The 22,277-nt window shown below is 37.1% G+C and overlaps 1 protein-coding gene across 7 annotated transcripts in view; it reads right to left on the bottom strand.

Annotated features, from left to right (window-relative positions):
* KLC1 (kinesin light chain 1) overlaps window positions 1–22,277 on the bottom strand; it is a 47,582-nt gene that overhangs the window by 12,577 nt on the left and 12,728 nt on the right. For 3 of the 7 annotated variants that reach the window (XM_075426651.1, XM_075426654.1, XM_075426656.1), the window contains exons 2-13: window positions 16,033–16,294; window positions 13,055–13,285; window positions 10,897–10,975; window positions 8,729–8,954; window positions 8,133–8,220; window positions 7,317–7,418; window positions 6,504–6,677; window positions 6,259–6,358; window positions 5,337–5,386; window positions 5,181–5,248; window positions 3,642–3,750; window positions 236–397 (exon numbers count right to left, since the gene is read on the bottom strand). In XM_075426651.1, the coding sequence (XP_075282766.1) occupies window positions 236–397; window positions 3,642–3,750; window positions 5,181–5,248; window positions 5,337–5,386; window positions 6,259–6,358; window positions 6,504–6,677; window positions 7,317–7,418; window positions 8,133–8,220; window positions 8,729–8,954; window positions 10,897–10,975; window positions 13,055–13,285; window positions 16,033–16,293 (1,650 nt within the window). In that variant the 5' untranslated portion in view covers window position 16,294. Of the gene's footprint in view, window positions 1–235; window positions 398–3,641; window positions 3,751–5,180; window positions 5,249–5,336; window positions 5,387–6,258; window positions 6,359–6,503; window positions 6,678–7,316; window positions 7,419–8,132; window positions 8,221–8,728; window positions 8,955–10,896; window positions 10,976–13,054; window positions 13,286–16,032; window positions 16,295–19,762; window positions 19,821–22,277 lie in introns of all 7 variants that reach the window. The other 4 variants (XM_075426653.1, XM_075426655.1, XM_075426657.1 and 1 more) reach the window with 2 other exon arrangements.

Below are 22,277 nucleotides of genomic sequence, written 5' to 3'. Positions count from 1 at the left end.
TCACCACTCAGGACAACAGAAAGGATGTTGTAAAATTTTAAAATATTACAGTTTTTTACATTATGAAAAACAAAATGTTATTCATCATTTCTTAATTGATTCTGCAAAATTACCAAATACAAAGTAGATCAACCAAGAAACTACTGAAAACACAATAGGCTGGTGAATGGACAACTGTATCTGTTATGGTGATAATTTATCTAGGCTATTTTCTTAAACTGTGTACTGTACTTACCCCATTCCATTCTACGCTCATACTCACTTCCTCGCCTCCATCAGGACCACTCTCGTACTTTACCACATCAACGTTGAGGCTTTCTCGGCTTCGCCTTTTTTCTATGCTCTCAGGGTCATTCAGCACTTCAGCAACTCTCTGTTTGTGAACATTGTCAAGACCCTGAGAATTAGGTAAAATAGGAAAAGGTTTTATTTTAGTACAAGCTGTATTAACCTAAAACTTACACACAATATCCATATCAAGAAAGAAGTCAAACCCGTAACTCCATCACCCCAATTTTGCCTTCAAAGGCCAGTCGAGTTGCAGGAATCAACACAGCATGAAGTGGACCGACAGTTTGGTAGTTGGAGAAATCAGTGACTTGCCATTCTTTTGCTCCTTTCCTATCACTTGTCAAAGCCTCATGGTGTTCATGTCACTCACCTGAAGGCATCTAGCCACCAGCTTAATATTTAAGCAATTTATAGATCATGAACTGTCAATGCAATTCTCAGTTTTTCGCCTATCAAATGGTGCAGCAGTCACCCACCTTTGGAAAGAATGCTGCAGCTGTCTGAATACCTAAGACACAGCTATGTTATTTAAAAATAGCGACACAATACAGTAATATAATTTATCCTTCAGAAAGAAATAACATATAAGGTTATAATAGAATAGACTAGATATATGGTCAATAAAATATGTTTACTTTGTATTAAAAAAAATATTCATCGATTACCAAATAATCCTTTGAGCAGCTTAAAAGTGCTAAAACACCTTCTATGAAAACCCTGCACTAAAACTAATGGAAAAAAATCTTTTAACACAGAGACTAGAAAATAACTAAGCTCAAATCATACTTATATCTTGAGTTTTCTTTATCGTAAACCTACCAACACAGAGATATCAGGTTCTTGGTTCCCCTATAGCTGCTTTCCGCTAACTGAAGTGCGGAACAGCCCTCCCTAATGGAATTCTACACACAAGGAAGCATGAAACCAACATACGATGATCATGTATTTTCCATGCGGCTGTATGGCGCATAGAAGTGGCTAGAGCTCACAGACAGTAGAGAAGCATAGGCTCAAAACTGCTTTTGCACCAATTCTTTTAGCAGCACAGAACATGGCAAGCATAAAACAATTTAAAATCACCACTGAGGAGGTGATGTACCACATATACAACCTATAGGCTCTGTTTCAAAGCTGTTGTCTCTCATTCACCTCGTGTTAAAAAAGGCAAACACACCAGAATGAAGGCAGAAGGAACCGCACTGTCTCGGTTTGTTCGATTCTGGCATGAAAGATGCAGGGCAAAACTTCACTGGTCATCAAAAATCTGGCGTATACATCCCTGCTGCTAAAGCAAACAAAACACGTGTGAAGGAAAACGTGGAGGACTGATGCTCTGCCACACCTGGGAACAAGTACCTCTCTCCTTTTAGCTCAAAAGGGGAAATGCATTAACCCTGTCTGTCCTCCTCTAATGACCTAGAATAGAAAGGTAGTGCTGAACACTGCTAGTAAGACAGCATTGTTTCCTACACGTTCAAACACAGTGCTGTGTGTAAAGCGACAGATTACGGTATAAGGGTATAGGTGGTACATGATGCACCAATGAAAATCTTACGCATGGTTAATAAAAATGCAGTAGCAGCAGCAAGCCTCCAGCAGGCTCTACGGAAAAATGGAGACAAGGAACAGTTTTTCCAATGGTACTGGCAAGCCAGAAGTGGGCTAATTAAACAGGGACTCTAAAACAGACTCCTCCAATAGCAAGATCCTCCCACCCTTAGTTACCAAATAATCAACTCCAACCTTCACAATAAAAATTTGGACTTGAAAACCTGGTGTTCTGTTTTGGTGTTTTTATATAAAAAAAGGAAACAAACATAACTACAAGCTTAATGTTTCTTCCAGTCTTATTGCTACTATATTATGCCAATTTATCCTGGCTGTATCTGTTCACACTAAAAAAATAATCACGTGTAATGGCAACAATAAAACTAGAACCAAAGCAAACATGTTAAGATGCAGTGCATGTTAATTTCTTATTTTTAAATCTTATTTAAATAAGAGACATACCAAAAATGAACCTTCAACAGAAGTATGTGAAAATCATTCTCAGTAAAAGAAAGTATCTGTATCAACTATTTGCCCCGAAACTCTTAAGTTCTCCTTGCTGAAGAACATTTCTTCTAGATTCTTACTTTCCTCTTACCAGTTTCATCCCATTTATTTGGAAAACACAAGTTTTCCATCATTTTTTGTGGAAGAAAGAACTTATGCCACCTTATATCAAAGGGAACTGTTACTGAATTCACTAGAAGAGTATAAGGCTTGCCACAAACTGTTTTGCTCTCTCCCTTTTCCAGAAACTTGGCTTCTATATACACCAAGCACTGTAGTACCATTCTTTAAAATACAACTTCAAATCAGTACAACCAATAAAAAAAAATTAGTACATTATCAATACAGATATGGCCCACTGTCTAAGTCATTTCACTTGAAGTTAGAATTTTAGTTTAGAATTTTACACGGACATGTAAGAAAAAAGATCTCAAACCACTTCTGCAAAAAATACAAATCTGATTTCCTACTGCACAAAAATGAAATTAAAATTGAACTTTCCAACTTTTTTTTAAATTCACTTACATTTTCTTATTTTGCTATCCATTTTAACACTGACTGACAAGCCATGTTTGCTTGTCCAGTCTAATGTACTTTCATAAAGGACACTGTATCAAATCATCCAAAAGGAAAAACAAAAAGCCAATAAAAACACAACAAACTCTCTCCCACCTTCTAAAACTGTGAGAAAGGGTTACTTGAACAGCAGATTTGCAAGCACAGAGATAGCACAGAACTTCTCCACCTTAAAAGAATAATAATCCCCCCTTAAAGTGTAATATCCATCCCACTGGTTTGCAAAAGTAACAGAAACAGCAATGGATAAATTCGCAATGGTATTCTGAAGGTCTGCACCAGTCAGTCAGTTGTACGCAGAAATTCATTTGTAAGTTTGACAGCTCCTCATTAAAAGCAGAACAGCATTACCGAAAAAGAAGATAATCACCAGAAAAACTCTCCATTTTCCCCTAGCTATGGTCTCCTCCCCAGGACATGCAGCCAATTGAGTACTGCTGGCCGACAGGGTTTTCTGTTCCTCCATTTCCCACATCATTTCATCCCTAATTTGAATCATGCCCCTGGTACATGGTGCCACTGCCCTAGCAATTAACCAGTTTGCAAGCGTTAAGATGGTATCAGTTTATCACCAGTTCAGACTGAAATTAGAGGGCAGCATCAGGCACTGGACACTGGAAAGCTTATACATCCTGTTCTGCATGTACGACAGATACTGAAATTGAAAATCTGCATGACCACAATGCAGAAACATCACTAAGGTGAATGTTCATACTTGCCTGTTTACGAGATCTCATTGCTGCCTCTTCTAACGTTTCAGCAGCTTCAAATTTGCCCTGTCGTCTGTAAAGTGCCCCAAGGTTCTTTAAGGTAGTTGTTACTGTTGGACTGTTTAAAAGAAAAAATAAAGAAGCGTATATATATACACACACTAAACTCTTTGCAATTCACAAACTAATGGAAATTAAAATTAATACAGTATTTATAATTTTTTGTACTTATTTAATAAATACTATACTGTACTTCATGTACATGGAAAAACCCATTAACCCCTTTCAATGTGCATTTGTGCATCACACGATGATTAGTCAACAGCCCTGAAACTGGAAGTTAGTAACTAGCCTCTAGATCTACTTCAGAGAAAACTGGAGTGCTGTATCCTTGTGTTACTCAGATGCATCTCAAGGTGAAAATTTAGCTCAGTCTGAGTGTGTCCAACTGAATAATTGTGAAGCTGCCAGAAAATATGCCTACTCATGCATACAGTGACCATTACTGTAGCATACGTTGGTCACAAAATAACTTATCAGCTCCTTTCATTAGCTTTTACTTAGCAACTATCTGCACTTTCTATGCATTCAAACTACGCTTGAACAATAAAGGGGAAAAAAAAATTGCACATTCCATTAACAAGTCTCCCACTCCAAGAAAACATTTTTGTTTCAATGACACAATGAGAACTAGCTCAGTCACAATATGTTGCTTGAAGTTTTGCTCCAGTAACAGCAGAGAAAAGATTTCCTCCTGCATTAGAACAAACTAGTACAAGAAAACAAACCAACAAAATGTATTGAAACCACAATTCAGGATGGAGAAAAGCAGATTTCAACAGTACAAAGGTTCTGTTGCTTGCTAAATACAAGAATTCAAACACTGAAGAAACAAAAAACCCTCACTGAACACTATCAGTACTAGGTGCAGGATTTTTCTTGCATTGTACCACCTGTACATTAAAAAAAAAAAAAAGGAATTTAAAGAACAAAATTAAAACAAATGAAAAAAAATATTTCACGAAATATAATCCAAGCTGAAGTCCTTGTTTCTCTTCTCCCATTTTAAGGTACACATTTTCATTCACACAAACTGTATTCTTCAAGCTTTAGAAACTCAAATAATACCAGATTGTTGCAGTTTATTTCTTGTGCCAGCTCAAAAACTCAAGGCTCAGTTATCTGCAGTCTCCTTTTTGCTTCTGGCCCTCTCCAGAGGTCTTGCTGGGGCAGGGAGAGCACGTATGCCAGCCAACAGCATAAACAGAAAGAAAGGTGACCTGTGCTTCCACGTGAAGGACTGCCAAGAGCACAAGTGGTGAATTTTTATGTCACTTACCAGATCTAACCAGCCTAGATTAAAAGCAACCCTAGAACTTGAAAACTAATACTGTGTTCCTGAAACCCAGCCCTGGGGTCTGAATTTTTAATACTATAGTTTTTATAGTCCTAAGCAAATAGCTGGTTTCATTTTTAAACATGCTTTAATCTGACACTTCTGGATACTGGGTATTGCCACGTTATTTGTCCTGTAAAGAAATTACCCACCTGTCAACTTTGCAAGCTTTGTACCAGCCACCATATTCTCCAAAAGATGTGCCATCTTTTTGCTTTCCCTAAAACAAAAGTAACATTGAAAAAAAATAACTGATTTGTAACTTCAATAGTAAAAGCTCAAAACAAGATTTATGACAACAGCCTTACTTTGCATTCTTCCCTCTCTTCCGCATGCATCCAGATAGGCTTATTTTCATCTGATGAAACAGAAGATAATATTTTATAAAAGTACAAAACTACGAAGTTTTCATTGTTTGATTTTCACCCTTCTGAAATAAAGTCGTGAACCAGCTAATTATACTATTACTACCACGAAAAAGGTTACTGTCCATACTACAAGCAGCCGATAAATAAAACATGCACCTCTCATAGTTTTTACAATTCTGTCTTCTCTTCTTAGCTGAACTTAGAAAACAGGTACTTCTGAGAAACGCTGCAGTCAGTATACGCTGCCATCTATTTTTCATGTGCCTAGTTCTGTGCTAGAAAGCAATCATTTATTTCTTTTATCGTAACACCTGTTTTGACATCTACTAAGTGGTGCATATGCTACTGTCATGGAATGTAATGAAAATTCTTCATTGAGATTTATAGTTTATAAAATGCATTTGACTTCAATGCACAGTGTAATTCACAATTTAAGGGTATCTACCCCATTCTTTAAATGCATTAACAGAGGACTCACATTAACAATGTATTTACCATTATCATTAAAAACCCCCTACTGACTTCTTCCTGTGACTGGAAAGCAGTATATATTTTTCTGCCTCTATAATGGGTTTTGATTGGGCATAAGAGAAATGATGGCAGAAATACAATACATATAAAACATAAACCTACCAAGTCTACCTCATGCAAGAAAAACTCTCCCTTTGAATCAAATGTTACCGCTATATCTAAATGCTTTCTTATGCTGAATGTACTTCAAAATACCTGTAATCTCACTTTTTAAGTCTACATCAAGCAGACAACAATTTTAACCAGGATACAATTAACTTTCTGCAGATTTTATTTCATAGTAACTACAAAAATGAAACATACATTCAAATCTACGGACTAAGTTTCTTACCATCTACAGAGCCAAATTCCCGTTCATGAGCGCGAGTAAGAATCTCTTTGTATAAAGTTTCCGCTTGCTTAAATTTGCCCTGTTTTAGATAGCAGGAGGCCTGAAAACAAAATATCCCCCGAAAGATGTATCAGCACACTGTTTGATTTAGCTTGACAAATAATAAATAGAACACATGCTGAATAAAAGTGCATTTCAATTCATCAGTAAATTTTACTTTTTCGTATACTTTACAAGAGGCTCACCAGGTTATTCTTTGTTTTCGCAACATTTGGATCATCTGGCCCCAGCTTAGTTTGGTAGATCTCCAGTGCCCTCTGATAGTAGTATTCAACCTCCTCATATTTACCCTGGTTCTGGCATAGTAAAGCCAAGTTATTTAATTGTTTGGCAACATCAGGGTGATCTTTCCCCAGAACCTGAAAAGGAAATACCTTGTATTAAAACATTCTCCAATCATCGTATCACAGTTTAGAAATGCATCATTTAGAAATACCCAGTTAGTTTTTCATTCTTCATCAAGTCAACATGATGATGAGAAAAGTAGAGTTTACATTCGAAAGATATGAAAATTACTCTATTCTATTACAAACATAGAATGCTGCAGAACAATTCATAACAGGAATAATATAAGTAGTATAACAACATTGTGTAATACACTGCATATAAAGAAGCCTGAAGATGCAGGTATTCATGTACTTGACTAAATATCCACACAGTCATAGAATAATCAACACAATTTTAACGATGTTTCATTTTTAATGCCATTGCTCTTGTCAAATCAAAGATCACTTAACTATCAAAGGGAAAAGAAAAAGGTAAAGAAAGTTAATCACAAAACACAGAATTCAGAATGTACCCAGAGTGCTCCAACAGCTCCACAGGACTACAGGAATTTACTACTGTTTTGAATTTCAGACACTGCTAACTACTAGGGCATTGCTAACTCTGCTGTTTATCTGGCAGATTTACCCAACCAAAACATAAAAAAAAAGTGTTTAACTTTGCCTCCTCCCTCAAAAAATCCATTCAAAGGTGCTGTATTCTTTTACTCATACCTTCTCTCTAATTTCCAGAGCTCGCTTACACAACGGTTCAGCTTCTTTGTACTTTCCCCGTTTACCATAAAGTACTGCAAGATTGTTTAGAGTTGCTGCTACCTGTCAACCATAAAGAAATATTAATTACACTGGAATTTCCCAATACAAAAATATCTGACTAATGAACACATCTGCAATGCATTGATATTTTCAAATTTTCCATGCACAGGGTAGACCTCTTGAAATTTGCAAATAAAGAAATAATTATTATTGAATGCATACATACACAAACCAGGAAAGGAAAAAAAAAAATTAAATCATGAAACACTTTTCCTTAACTTGTGGAAATTTCATTTAGTGCATACATTTTCTTCATACATTCTTCTCTTACAAAGTCACCTCTCGCATCTAATGCCCTGCTTCACACCGGCTACATGAAGTGAGATATCACGTTAATTTTAAACACTAAGTACAAAAGCTTGATTTATGTTTAATTTCAAAGAAGCAGTAAAACAAGTCAGAAGTACATCTTCCATCCGAGTTTATGTAGTAAATTAAATCTTTCTTCCCAAATTAATTTCCTATAGAAAATCCATGCAATCCAAAATCAAGTACGTACAAGTCATTTGTGGTGAAACAGCACTGAATATATTGCTCGACAGGTACATTAAGTGTTTAAGAGAAAATCAAGAATGTTACGCTGTGGCCCCCTACCTGTGCTGTTTAGAGACAAGCCAGGTCTTAAAACTTCCCTGTTGAGTTTAGTATTAGAGTGAGATGAAAAAAATTCAGTGAAAAATACAACTACAAATATGATAACGCATGTATACAAACCGCTGGATGATCTTTGCCCAAAGTCTTTTCACGGATGGCCAAGGCATCATTCAGGAGATTTGCAGCATCTTTGTATTTGTTCTGGTCTCTAAATTTTAAGAGAGTCATAATTAATACTGAGGATTCAGAAAAGACAGTCATAAAAATGAAGCTGACTTCAATACTGGCCTAAAGGTGCTAGCACAAAAGAAGAGTATTTGAGAATATCAGAAATCAGAAAGTAAAAACTTGAAACTTGTAACTGTAATTTGCTGGTTGAGGACTAGCATGTGCTACTTCTACACTGCTGTCCAATTCATACCTCTACATTATCTCTAAGGGGGTAATCAAGACATGCTCCTCCAGTAGACAAAAAACAAAAGTATAAACAATAGCTTCACTCCCAAAACAAAGGCACAGGCAAAACTTCAGCAGCTTCTTTGACTTTTAGTATAGGGAGACATATAAATATTGCAGGACCCTCTTGAGGATTTTAATAAAAAACGGGGAATGAAAAATAATACAATGGTCACAAAATGTTAGTCTGAACATTAACAGGTTATAGCTAGTTACTAACTGTTTATTTAACTGATATCTATCTATGCCAGTATACAAACCTGTACACCAAAGCAAGTATGTTCAACATAGTGGCAACATCAGGATGATCGTGACCCGAAGTCTTCTCCAGATCTTCAAGAGCTTGTTTACAGAGTGGTACAGCAACCTCATATCTGCCTTGGGAAGCGTACTGAATAACAAGGTTATGAAGGGTCCTTAACCTTGCTGGGATTTCATAGCCACCTTGCTGGGCAGCAGCTGCTGCACTGCTATGCTGCTGTTGAACTGAAAGAAATCCCCAAGATTTCAAGTTGTTTAAAAGATGACTGTAACTAAAACATATAGCATTACTGCTCAATGACACAAAGTGAGACTCACAGAATTTTATTTCTTCAGTACAATGCATCAGTATCAGAACATACTTCACAGCAGTCATGCTGTCTTGAACAGTAAAACTATGACCATTTCGTTCTTCATACTCTGTCCAGTATGTATTGTATCAGCGTTACTTTACATTTCTACTAGATCAAAGGGCCAATGTAACAAGCCAATGAAGAAAGTAGGAAACTATTTCAACTCAGCAAACCATGAACAATTCTCCAGATTATACCATAATTTTTCACTTACAAATATCGACATTTCCTTATAGAAAGGAACATTAACATAGACAAGCCAAATACCTGCAGAAAAGCTCAAATGATTTGTCCTTTTTCCTTTATTCTCCTTCTCTAAACACACAATTTTTTTTTGTTTCCCTTTGTTTGCAATACTCAGGAATACTTAAGGTTGGCACATAAAGGATTAAAACACCCTGGATGTCACAAATAACAGTTGTAAGAGAAAAGGCACTGAATCAAAGCCAGTGCCAGCCTTCAGGTTTTATTTACTAACCCTCAGGCTTAGCCACTTATTTTCCAGTAGCTCCTAACCTTTGGTTGTTCCAAGTCCCACTCTCCCACTGGCCTCAAAAACCTACTACACCTTTTCTCTTCCCCTGGGAGATTTCTAGGAAGACTGAGAAAATTACCTCTTATTCATTTTCATTAAATTCTAGACACCATGCAGGATAACAGCTCCAGCTGTGAGCCTGACTTTCTCCTTTCTATGAAGCAAAAAACACCCTCACAGCAAGTGGGAGCCTTTTTACGTCAGTGGAATCATACAACCCCAAGCCTACACCCACAATCACCGCCCACCAAAGCACTGAAGCACTTCAGTATTTTTCCTGGGGGTCAAGGTCAACTTTGTCTTTTGTGAAGTGAAATAAGGTAGACAGACTATGCAGGTATACAGACAGCTTTATCATTCAACTTTGCTACTACAAAATTCTAGGGAAGGAAGGATGAGGTCAGGATGGAGTCATGGTCAACGTTAATCTATTCTCAGCTTTTCAAGTCTCCCTTCCATTGCGGGCTACAGATAGTATGATTATGCTATCAGGCACGCCATGTGTCTTGAGTATGTGCCCACAAAGCAAATTCAAAAACCTGCCAATTACAAAGGTGGGACACTTCAGACATTTTCTTCTGAAGTCAATTGTCTACTAAGAACCGTTATACTACTAACACACTGCATATACACTACAGTATCAACACATTATGTATGAGCTTTACAGCCATATGAAAAACACATTTCACAAAGCAAGGCCTATCTACTAAGGGCTTCTTTCAGTCACGCTATGAAACCTCTGCCTCAAGCTTCACTGCATATTCATCCGTCCTTCTGACCTGAAGACAGTACTTCTAGTAGTAGTAAAACTAAGGAAGGCAACCTTAGCAAAGGACAAAAGATTATATCAGAAAGACTTCAGACTGAAACCTGCCTCAAAGTGTTAGATAATTAAGAGGGTCACTAACATAATTCATCATCTGGGTAGACTATCAAAAAGCTTCAATGTTTCAGAATCTCCCTCAGTCGCCTGGATCAAACCTTTTTGCATTCTAAGGCCCACGAGAAAGACTGTGGGACCAATTTTGAACTGCAGTCAGTCCCAAGAATTTGGGAGAAGAATTACAGCCAGTAAACTCTCTTTAAACACCTAGGCCCCAGCTCTATACATAGCACCGTATAGAATGTATATCAATGATTGGTTTCCGTATTTTAGCAGAGGCATTCAACACTCCACTGTACCCCAGAGGACCCCAAGCAGAGATTCATTTTTGTAAAAAGCATCTTTATGTTCTGCACTGCAGAAATAACCGAACATTGTAATTTGAAGTGCACTTACTTCCTTGTCCTTGGTCATCTTCGTCATTGGGAAATAAGTCATCCAAAGGCTCTTTGGTGGAATCTGTATCTTTATCCTCCTATAGAACAACCCCAAGCCCAAACAAATTGTTACACTTAATAGTAAGGCATAAAGGGACAGCCCACGTCATCAGCAATGTTAAAGGAAAACCCCACATCCAGAATTTAGGAATTGCGAAGAATAACATTTCTTGTAGAAGTTTAATGAAGGTCTTGAGTTCAAAAGTATTTACATACTCTGCCCCAAAACAATACAGGACACCTTCAGAAGAGCCAGAAATAGAAATCAGGTCTCCTAGATTTCAGTCTCAATTTAAGCACACAAGAACACACTTGCTATTCTTACAGAGACATTATACCGACTGAAAGTACCCACTGAAGAGCAAGTGCTACTGAATACAGAATTGTCCACTGTACTTTTTCAGTCATAAATGCAGTTACAGATGAGCAAGGGAGAGGAATAAGGAGATTCATCTCCTGAAGGAGAATAAAGTTCCACCAGCAATTTTAATTCTGTCACCCCAATTTCTGAGTACTCAACTTCTGCACAAATAATAGATTTTGCAATTATGATCTGTCAGGTTCAAGAAAAAAAAACACTTGGAAGGAAGTTCATCTCCAATAGTCTCTATCTGGAACCGTATTAATTTCTGCACAATCCATCCATGTATATTGATTTTACACCTCCAAAGATCATTCCAAATTCCACAGTCATGTAAAATAAAGAAATAGATCATCCCTCAATCCTGTTTCTTAAATATGGAGCATATATAATATAAACAGTTGAAGTTCTCAGAAATGTTAATCTCAGTAAGGAGAAAACCCCGGAGCAGAACACATTCCTATTTTTCTGGCTCCCCCTCCAACACCTTTTTCCACAGATAAGAAAAAAGGCAACTGCTGCTGCTGGTGTTCAAGTTTAATGGTGGCAAAGCGGGTGCTCTGCAAAAACAGCACATTGATGCAACTAGATCTCAGATCAGATGTTCAGAATTTTAAGTGTGCAGATTCCAACCTCATACTGAGTATATACAATTGACTATTTTCAAAGGCTAACAATAGACACTGTCCATATGGTTAGTGAAACGATAAAGATGCCAATTAAACTTCAAATAATAGTGCTATTTAGGTCATCTGCAGATTACAGTTCAACAGTTAGCACATCAAAAATCCCAATACTCCCTCCTCCCGCCCCTTTTCTAAACAGGCTTCACTGGCAGCATTCAGCTACAAATACCAACCCATGAAACAGCACTGAAAAGTTCCATGTGCAACTGAACAAAACAACTCTCACTACTCACAATATGTTAAAAAGGATTTAGTCAAGCAGTCGATTAAGCATGACTAAAGCACACACATTTTCAACCATTATGTTGCTGACATAATTGGTTATGAAAAACTGTTCTTTCCAAGACACAGCTGAGAGGGTTTGAATGCACAAAATGAGATCTTTCTGTACAGTGCCATCTAACTTAAGAAAACAAAATACAAGGATAACAAGAAGGGCAAATAATTCAGAAGTCTTTTTAATGATAAGTTACTTCTGTGAATTAAAATGGCATCCATTTTCTCTCTGAATCTACGAATATGTAACACAATGGGCTAGCTAAAACGACTCAAAACGTGCAGGTGATCACAATGTCTGGTAGAAGGTCATGAAAAGGGGTTCAATAACATCGTATTCAGTAGATATAAAAGCTACACACTGATTTCACTATACAAAAATTAAATATTTTTCTTGCAGTAAAAATAAGGCAAGTTCCCTATGTACTCAGAATCTCTAACAGTTTACATTCCCCACTTACTTCAACTGTTGAATCTACAGAAGTAAATTTTTGGCTTGAAGTTCAGTTCTTCAAATTTTTTTAAGATAACATGATACTAAACAAGTATTTATGGATTTTGACCCTCATGTATTTTATTATCTACAGACAGAGAAACATTTAGTCTCTTAAAATAAGAATGAACTGAACTCTCAATCTTTCTGCAAACTGTGTGCCACTGGTACAAGGTAAGCATTTTAATGACAAGTTTGTATTAGAAACAAATAAAGAACTTCTATCTGTCACTTCTTGGTAACTAAGCAGATTACAACACTTATGTAAACCTAAGATACTTTTTACTATACAGCTACTTACTGATGGTGAAATATCATCGTCATATTTTTTTAATTGATTCATGAATTCTAGATGTTTCTTTTCTTCCTCCAGTTGAGCCACAGATTGCTCACTTTTCTGTAGTTTCTGTTGTGTATTGGCTAGTTCATCCCGTAGCCACTGATTTTCCTGGCATAGCCGGCGAACCTGAGCACGCAATTTCTGCTTCTCTGATTCCACTGCATTTAAGTGATTTGACAAGGCCATCATTACCTAAAAAGCAGAAGGTGACACATCACATACTTCCTCTAGAATGTGGTCCTGTATTTAACGTAAAAGCCTTTTATTATTTAAAAATCTACGTCAGCTGTGAAATCTGGTAAACATTCAGATTTCTCTTCTTTATATATCTGGTCTAACTTTTCCTCTAAACTTTGTTACCATTTTGTTCAGCTAGAATTAACCCATAGGAACTCTTTACTAATGATTGTTTTCCATGACGCTATCAGAAGTGAAACTATTTTAGAATTTTTAGAATTCCCTGAAGATTACATATTATCTTAAAATACGAACTAACATAGAGTTCTAATCTAAGAGCTTTCAGACAGAAAAGATTCATATACATGCTTACAGTTCATAAGGATGAACACCTCAGCATAATGATAATACTTCAGAGAGATGATTATACTATTGAGCTCTAAATGTGCAACTGCACACACAACTTATATAACCACTTTACATACATGTATCATAAGCGTGATTGTGCAGACATTCAATGTGTTTCAACAGCCACATGAAGGACACAGAATAGAACAGCTATAAAAGGAGTCTACTTGGATTTTATTTTTTTTTTGTTTGCTAAGCAAAGTTAAATGAGAAAGGAGCTTGTTAGCTGAAAGCTACATACAGAAGATATTCTCCCTTCACTGTTTATGCAATCTCCCACCAATACACATAGATTGCCGATGGCAATCCCAAGCAGCACACCTTGTAAGAATGGGCAACTGGTGATAACAAAAATCTTCTTTTAGATGAGTTTGACATCCCCAAGTTATTAGTATTTCATCTCCCCAATTTCATGTTTCCTTAAAACAATGTTACCTCAAAGCGTTTTCATGTGAAAGAGATGGTGTGCTTCGCTGAAATTCCAGGTTTCAAAAAAAACATATCAAGCCTTTAGAAACTACCTTTTCCTATAAAGCAAGATAAAACTCCAGGTATAATTTCCTTATACCAGTCCAAACCCCCAGACTTCAGCACCTACCTATGTACCTATTCAAAACTGTTAATAATTTAAATTACTTGCTCTATTCAAACAATGGCATTTGTAACATCAGAAAGTAGGTTTAGGGAAGTTGTAGTAATAGGGTCAACATATCCAAATAACATTCTACAAGCTACAATGGCAACTAAAATCCTTTGTAATCTTACTCTCAAGAACTAACTGAAAGAACAGTTTGATTACTTCTTCAGCAAAGTCAGTTTCATTCTCATGAAGTAACATTTGTGTCATCAGATCTACATCCATGTCACAAAAATATCTACAACATATTTCCGTATCTTAAGTCCTGCAGATCAAAAAAAAAAACCCCACCCACAACATTGCTGCAACTCAAAGTGTGCAGGAAGAGTAGGCTTATCAGGTCTGAGAGCAGTAGTTTGAAGTGCAGTTGCTTTCCTAACAAAGGCAGTAAACACAGACTCCTCGGCTCCTCACCACCGCACTTCATGAAACACCATGTGGGGCAAACACGGCAGTAACATCTACAACTGAGGCTGCTGAATCTGATAGAGCCAAGAATCAGAACTAGCTTCTCAGAGTCCCAATACCACATGCTGAAGTTAGGAGACAAACATCCATTAAAGGTAACTCAACTATTGCAATTTTATTCTATGTATCTTCCACTATTTTCTTGCCATACAACGGATCAAAGCTTATGCAATATACTAAGGCCCGATAGTCTATACCATAATGTCCAGGGGTTCTACGTTTCCACATCGGGCAACCCCTATTTGTTCATTCTCTCAGGCCTCAATTCACCATGATCCAACGCACACAGCTTCCAGATCATCGAACAATAATAGCTCAATCCACATGAGAAGACTGTGCACAGTTACAGCCCAATATAAAGTCTATTAATATAAAGTTAACCCATTGGAATTTTCAACTCCTTTGCAAACACTCTGCCATTTTATACTGACGACTGCTGTATCACATCATTTCAGGGTTGTGACCTAGTACAAATACCCTAAAGCTGGGCTGTAAACACAGTACTGACATCCTGACTAAACATGCATCTTCTCACTCATCTTCTGCAGAAGATACCTTCATAGACTAAGACAGTTCACAGAAATCAGCTCAGAGACTCTTCTTTAATGCATCAGTGAAAGGTGTTCAGATTCTGTACTCGATCCTTAACCTTTAAAATGTTTTTAGATTCAATTTTCATTTAGTAAAATGTTCAATAAACACTAGAGATTCTTAAAACTCCAGGAGCATCATGAGCTACTATAAAGAATCTCAGAATCAAGGGAATAAAAATACTAATGGAAGATTACAGCAGAGCTCAAAGGCTAGAGCAAATTCATTTATTTGTGAGACCTCCATATGCAATAATTTAGAGTTAAAATGCCAATGCTCAGTTCTTGAGCTGCCCAAACATTACCTGCCTAATGCTGTGGAAAAACCTAAACAGAAAATAGCAACTGTCTCACTGAAGTAAAGAGGAGTTCAGTTATCAGCTTCAGTGCTTTAACAGTGAATGCATAATTAGTTCTGTAACACGGCAAAACAGTCAGTAACTTTATTACTTAGAGCAGTCTTATCTTAGCATACAACAACAACATAAATGTCCAGCACATTGCTAATATTCAGGAAGACACATGTAAGTGCTTCAAAACTGCTCTCTGTTCACTTCAAAAATTCCAATTACAGGTCAAATAATGATTTTATTTTTTTTTTTTTTAACACCAAAAATTCATTCGAAGTCTGAAATTATTTGTTTCTAGTGCAATTTTACCTGTGCTTCACTTAGGCCAAGTTCCAGCATTTCCAGTGACTTTCGAATCATGTTTGACTTTTCTTCAACCAGATTAGTTTCATCATCTTTCTTCAAACATTTCAGTGTTTCAAGTAAGCTCTGTAAAATTGAATTGTGTTCATTCTTCAGTGCCTCTAGTCCATTAATCACTTGCTTAGTTTTGGCAATGATTTCATCCTGAGTGAGCTTCTCCAACTTCTCTTCCTTTAAATACACCATTGTGGACATGTTTTCATACATTCTGAAACAGAAGAGTACCTTAGTTAAGTCACAAGTAAAAATAAAATCAGCAATTCTCTGTAACTGAATAAAGCTTTCCTTTGAGAAGTCATTAAAACATACCAATTTGAAATGCATATTCAGAAAATAATCATATTTTTTCATGACTTTTACAGTTCTTTAAGCCCTGGATTTGAACATGCTTTCAAGTTTTCCAGCTTCTATTTCCAGAGTTCATATTAGCACTAATTCATAAGCCAAACAACAACTGCAAATAAAATCTGTATTAAAATATGGCAGAAGACCTTCTAACAACCACTGAGGAACCATGTTGCATCTCCAGGATCCGCAAAATCAAAGTAGCTGGTGTATAAAAGATAATACTATAATACAGTTCTTTGCAGATGCCACTGATCCACAACGATCTTTACAAACATCCACAAACTAGAGCTTGAGGAATTTGAAGAAATACCACCCAATCCTCTGAAAGGTTTGATCAATCATGAGAAAAATTGTCCTTCTCCAGTAAGAAGGAAGCACCATCTTCATCCTTTTCCAAGAGCTACAGAAGCTATTATTGCTACACATTTTGAAAATAACAACTGCCCCCTAAGATTACGTTCATTATTGTAACTCTACAGTTACACAGGCGTTCAATTGTCTGCAGGTCTAGATGCAGCTGTTTTGATGAAGCTGCGACAGCTGTTTCATGCTGGAAAAAATGGTTTGTATAACACAACCCTTGCAAGAAACATTTCACTGTGCTATTTTGTCAGTACCTTGTGCACTACATTATGGCTAGCAAATTTCTGGATGTTTGTAAACACCTTTACCAAATGCAAATGAATACCCAAAAAGGTTTAGAAACTCAGATTATTTTTACATATGCTCTCAGTGAAGTGACAAACAAGTATAACAATGTAAAAATACAAATAGAAGACATATAAATCACTTGATCCTTTTTAAATGCCATCAGAAAAATGTTTTGTAATGAAAATAAAGAATCGAGGAATTTTTCCTTTATACTCAAGATATTTATATCTTCACGTGTACCAGAAAGTAGAAATGAGAATAAAGTAGGACAGATTTTTCAAAAGCAATAAATTATCACATCTATATGCAGACACTTGGGGAAGCTTTGATAAATTAACATTTAAAACGAATTAGATGAACTATACTAAAACTTTGTACAGAAACAAGTCTAGTTTTAGAAGAAAGCAAAAAAAAAACAAATTACAACCGCTTAAATCTTGCATAAGAGTGCTATATGGAACATGCATATATGCACCACTTGCTGACAACAGCCAAAGGATGTGCTCTTATGCTCCTGTATTACATTTAAAAAAAAAAAAGAAGAAAAAAAAAAAAAAGAGCGAGGTTGCTGTTGCTGTTTATATACACTCAAATTATGATCAGGCATTGGAACAGGCTGCCCAGGGAAGTGGTGGAGTCACCATCCCTGCAGGTGTTCAAAAAACGTGTAGATGTGGCACTTCGGAACATGGTTTAGCAGGCGTGGTGGTGTTGGGATGATGGTTGGACTTGATGATCTTAGAGGTCTTTTCAAACCTTAATGATTCTATGATGTCCTGCAACTCAGTATGTTAACAGGCATACCCATGTGTCACAAAAGAGCTGTACCCTAGACTGGTTTATTTTGTAATAATCTATTGTCTGAAAACACAAATAATTTGAGGAAGCAGTGAATTTGTTTTTACCACAGTTTAATACAAGAACTTCATATTCACAAACATATGTAATACAGAGTGCATACATCTGTATAAAACATCTAATCTAGCATGGCACAGGAAATCAACTCACCAAAACCTGAACAGCAGAATGTTATTTGCACATTTCCCATTTATAACCTGAGAACTATTACCCAGAATGCTTAAGTGACATTTTTAAAGCACATACTCTCTGAAATTGTGTATAAAAATGAACTGCAATTTAATGTGAGCCAAATTTTTAAATAACTGCTTCTAACATGCACAGTCATATAAGAAATCCTTATGGATTATGCTAACTTCAGCATGCAGCTCAAGCCTAATTATCAGCATACTTTCATGCCTTCAGTTAACAACTTCCATCCTGAACACAAAGAACTGCACCCTTGATCATAAGGAAATAAAACCAGCAGAGGACATCTAACAAAGAGGGACTTCCATTTTGTATTAGAGAAGTTCTGACAAATATGATTTTTAAATACCTAATTTTTTTCTGGAACATTTCCAATAAGTATGTCATCATTTGCCTGTCTTATGTGAACAGTGGTAGCAATCCCTTCTGTGTGCTTCAATATTTTGCAGTCATTCTACACCAAAGATGGAAGGCAAGTGTGTGCATGTATGTATGTAAAGCCTGTACAGATGTTTAAAAAAAATTGCACATCTTCACCACCACAGTAGAAGTTAAATGAATTTTAAGTGATGAATACAGATAAATTAACAGCCATTCACTGTTACAAAAAGAATACACAAAACTAAGAAAGTAATACCAAAAGCTGTATTAGGCCTTGCAATGGTCATGCCTTCATGCAAAAAGAATGAAGTAGCCTGGGAGTACCTATCCGACACATGAAACCCAGCCAAAAGACAAATCTGCATGCACAATTACATCTAAGGTGTGGAACTGACACTCGTTTGTTACTATACGAAGAAAAGGCTGTCAGATCGTAGAATCAGGCACACAGCTCTGGCTGAACACACTGAAGTTGCAATTAATGAAGGCTAAGTCAGCACAGAAGCTTTTGAAGAAAGCAAAAGCAGGTTTAAACCCAATGGGGCAAAAACACACCTAAAGACCATCACAAGAGTAGACCTACTTTACAAAGACATGCTGCTTATCTCAAGCCAGCACGCCAGATTTTCAAGCCACCTCACTCTAAACCAAATGTAGCTATAAGCTTTCACTGCCTCAGAGCTACCAGTACAAGCCACTGTACTGGAGCTGGTGTCACGTCAAAAGCTACATCGAGACACAGATTGATTTGAAGGTCCACACAGCCCGAGAGAGGGATTCTGCTCAAGTCTCCTCTTATGAGAACTGTTGGAATCCCCATCTCTCCCACTGACAGGAAAGGCATAGGTTTCACAGGGTGTGTTTAAGTGATCTCTGTATAAAACACTGCAGAAAACTTGGATGTTGTTCAGAGTTTTACTGATTGTGCTTGGAAGAATGATTTAGAAAACCGAGGGAGGATAATAAACATGTAGTTTATCATACTATCAGATCTGATTCCTTGTAGGAGTAAGATTAATAAATAAATATCTAATACCTTTTAAGAGTAGCCTGGAGGTGTGGTGCTATTTCCATTATTTTTTAAAAAATGTATTTTACAAAAAGGCTTTACTTACTCATCAAACAAGCCCATATTTGAATACATAACGATACAATTAGTTTTGCATACCCCATACAGGAAGCAAAAAAGTTAAGTTTGTATGCAGGAAGTAGACATGCATATATGCAGAGGAAAAGAAACAAAACCTACCACGCCTTTCTATTGTCACTTTTCAAAAATGTTAATTCTTTCTGCCTCTATTTTTCCCCTACAGAAAAAAAAAAAAGGACATAGTGAAAGTCGTCTTAAACTCCTGTCAATTTTATCCTGTATACAGTTCACTGCACTGCAAATTTTACCTGTTATAGGGCAGGAATTCTAGATTCAAATACTTATTTTTAATTCAGTGTACAATTGAAAACAAAACCAAAAATTAAGATGCACAAAGTTTTAGTTGGAAAACAGAATTCTGGATGAAGAAAAAAAGTAAGCAATACAGCCAGAGTTACAGACTAGCCAGCTGGCTTAAGCAATTTATGTATCTTATTAAATATGTGCCTGCATAGATCTTGAGTATCACCTTTCCGCTTTATTTACCACAACACAGACTATGCTAAAATACAAAATTCACTTAACACTTTCCAACACTTCTTAAAATCAAGCAATTTTCTTCAAATGCACAAGTATTAATGAACTTGGACAGATCAACATAAAAGGCCCTGAAATGACATCTACTAAAGAGGTTTTTGCAAAATTCTGTAACATGAACCCGAATCAAAGAAATGGATTGAAAATAGCAAGAATCTGACCACAGAAAGTGTACAGAAAACAAACAGAACCAAACCTACTCTCTTTCAGCCACATAACCGCTGATAAATCCACAAATTACTTATGTGGATTTATATTTAATCAGTTTAAATATTTTGTTATGACTCAGGGGTCAGTATTGGGACCAGCACTGTTTAACATCTATGTCGGTGCCATGGACAGTGGGATCGAGTGCACCCTCAGCAAGTTTGCCAACAACACCAAGCTGTGTGGTGTGGTTGACACACTGGAGGGAAGGGATGCCATCCAGAGGGACCTGAACAGGCTTGAGAGATGGGTCTGTGCGAACCTCATCAAGTTCAACAAGGCCAAGTGCAAGGTCCTGCACCTGGGTCAGACCAGTCCAAAACACAAATACAGGCTGGGCAAAGAACGGATTGAAAGCAGCCCTGAGGAGAAGGACTTCGGGGTGCTGGTGGATGAGAAACTCAACATGACCCAGCACTGTGTGCTTGCAGCCCAAGCGGCCAACTGTATCCTGGGCTGCATCAAGAGAAGCGTGGCCATCAGGTCGAGGGAGGTGATTCTGCCCCTCTACTCTGCTTTGGTTGAGACTCACCTGAAGTCCTGCATCCAGCTCTGGAACCCTCAGCACAGGGAAGACATAGACCTGTTGGAGCAGGTCCAGAGGAGGCCACAAAAACAATCAGAGAGCTGGAACACCTCTCCTGTGAGGAAAGGCTGAGAGAGCTGGGGCTGTTCAGCCTGGAGAAGAGAAAGCTGCAGGGAGACCTTATTGCGGCCTTTCAGTACCTAAAGGGACCTATAACAAAGCTGGAGAGGGACTTTTTACAAGTGCATGTAGGGATAGCACAAGGGGTAATGGCTTTAAACTGAAAGAGGGTAGATTTAGATTAGATAGAAGAAAGAAATTCTTTACTGTGAGGGTGGTGAGGCCCTGGCACAGGCTGCCCAGAGAAGCTGTGGATGCCCCCTCCCTGGAAGTTTTCAAGGCCAGGTTGGACGGGGCTTTGAGCAACCTGCTCTAGTGGAAGGTGTCCCTGCCCATGGCAGGGGAGTTGGAACTAGATGATCTTTAAGGTCCCTTTCAACCCAAACCACTCTGTGATCCATAAAACTTTCAAACCAATTGCACTAGTAATGCTGACATCACAATTTGTGCTTAAATTCTCCTACAGATATACACACATCAGAGCTAGCTACTTACGCTCTTTGTATTTAAGGATCTCTTAAACATAAATAGCTTTTCCTACTCAGCCACTTTACAAAAAGGTGTCATTTCCCTGCAGATCACCCCAAAGAATCCTTGAACCAAAACATATAATCATATGAATCCATCTTTCGTAAATAAACTTGTCAAGAAAGAACCTTTTTTTTTTTAGAAACCCACATTTTTTTCTTTTACTAAAGATTAGCATAGGTCCTAAAGACAAACAGATAAACAAATAAATAAAACAGTTCTAATTTTTAATTTTATTTCCTTGTTATATATCCCTAAGAATTCCCTTTCTCAGCATTGATATTTTCATTATTTCATAGGCAGGTTTCAAGTACTAAAAGCTTGGAAGATACACTAAAATTTATCTAGTGTCTGATCATTACTGATTTAAAATACAATATAAAAAACCACCAAAGTCCGTAAACTGCTGTGACAAGTCAAATTCTCCCTAAATGTTTTCCTCTGAATATACAGATAGCAGGCAGGATAGCTGCAAATTACAGAATAATGTGTCTGCATGCAAGAAACAGTAAATCGTCTTCCTAACAGTAAAAGCTACTATTGGCTCAAGCCACACCTACAGGTCCTGTCATCTACGAACACTGCAAATTCCACAAAGATCTAGTAAATACTAATTTGAGCTTTTTGTATCTCCAATGTGTCCCTATCAGTTCACTGTTTCGTAACAATAATCAGTCTATTCAGGGCTTTTAACCC

The sequence above is a fragment of the Opisthocomus hoazin genome, chromosome 7 (assembly GCF_030867145.1).
Source record: "Opisthocomus hoazin isolate bOpiHoa1 chromosome 7, bOpiHoa1.hap1, whole genome shotgun sequence".
NCBI lineage: Eukaryota > Metazoa > Chordata > Aves > Opisthocomiformes > Opisthocomidae > Opisthocomus > Opisthocomus hoazin.
The sequence above is the reverse complement of the archived record's forward strand: the minus strand, read 5'-3'. Positions and strand labels throughout refer to the sequence as shown.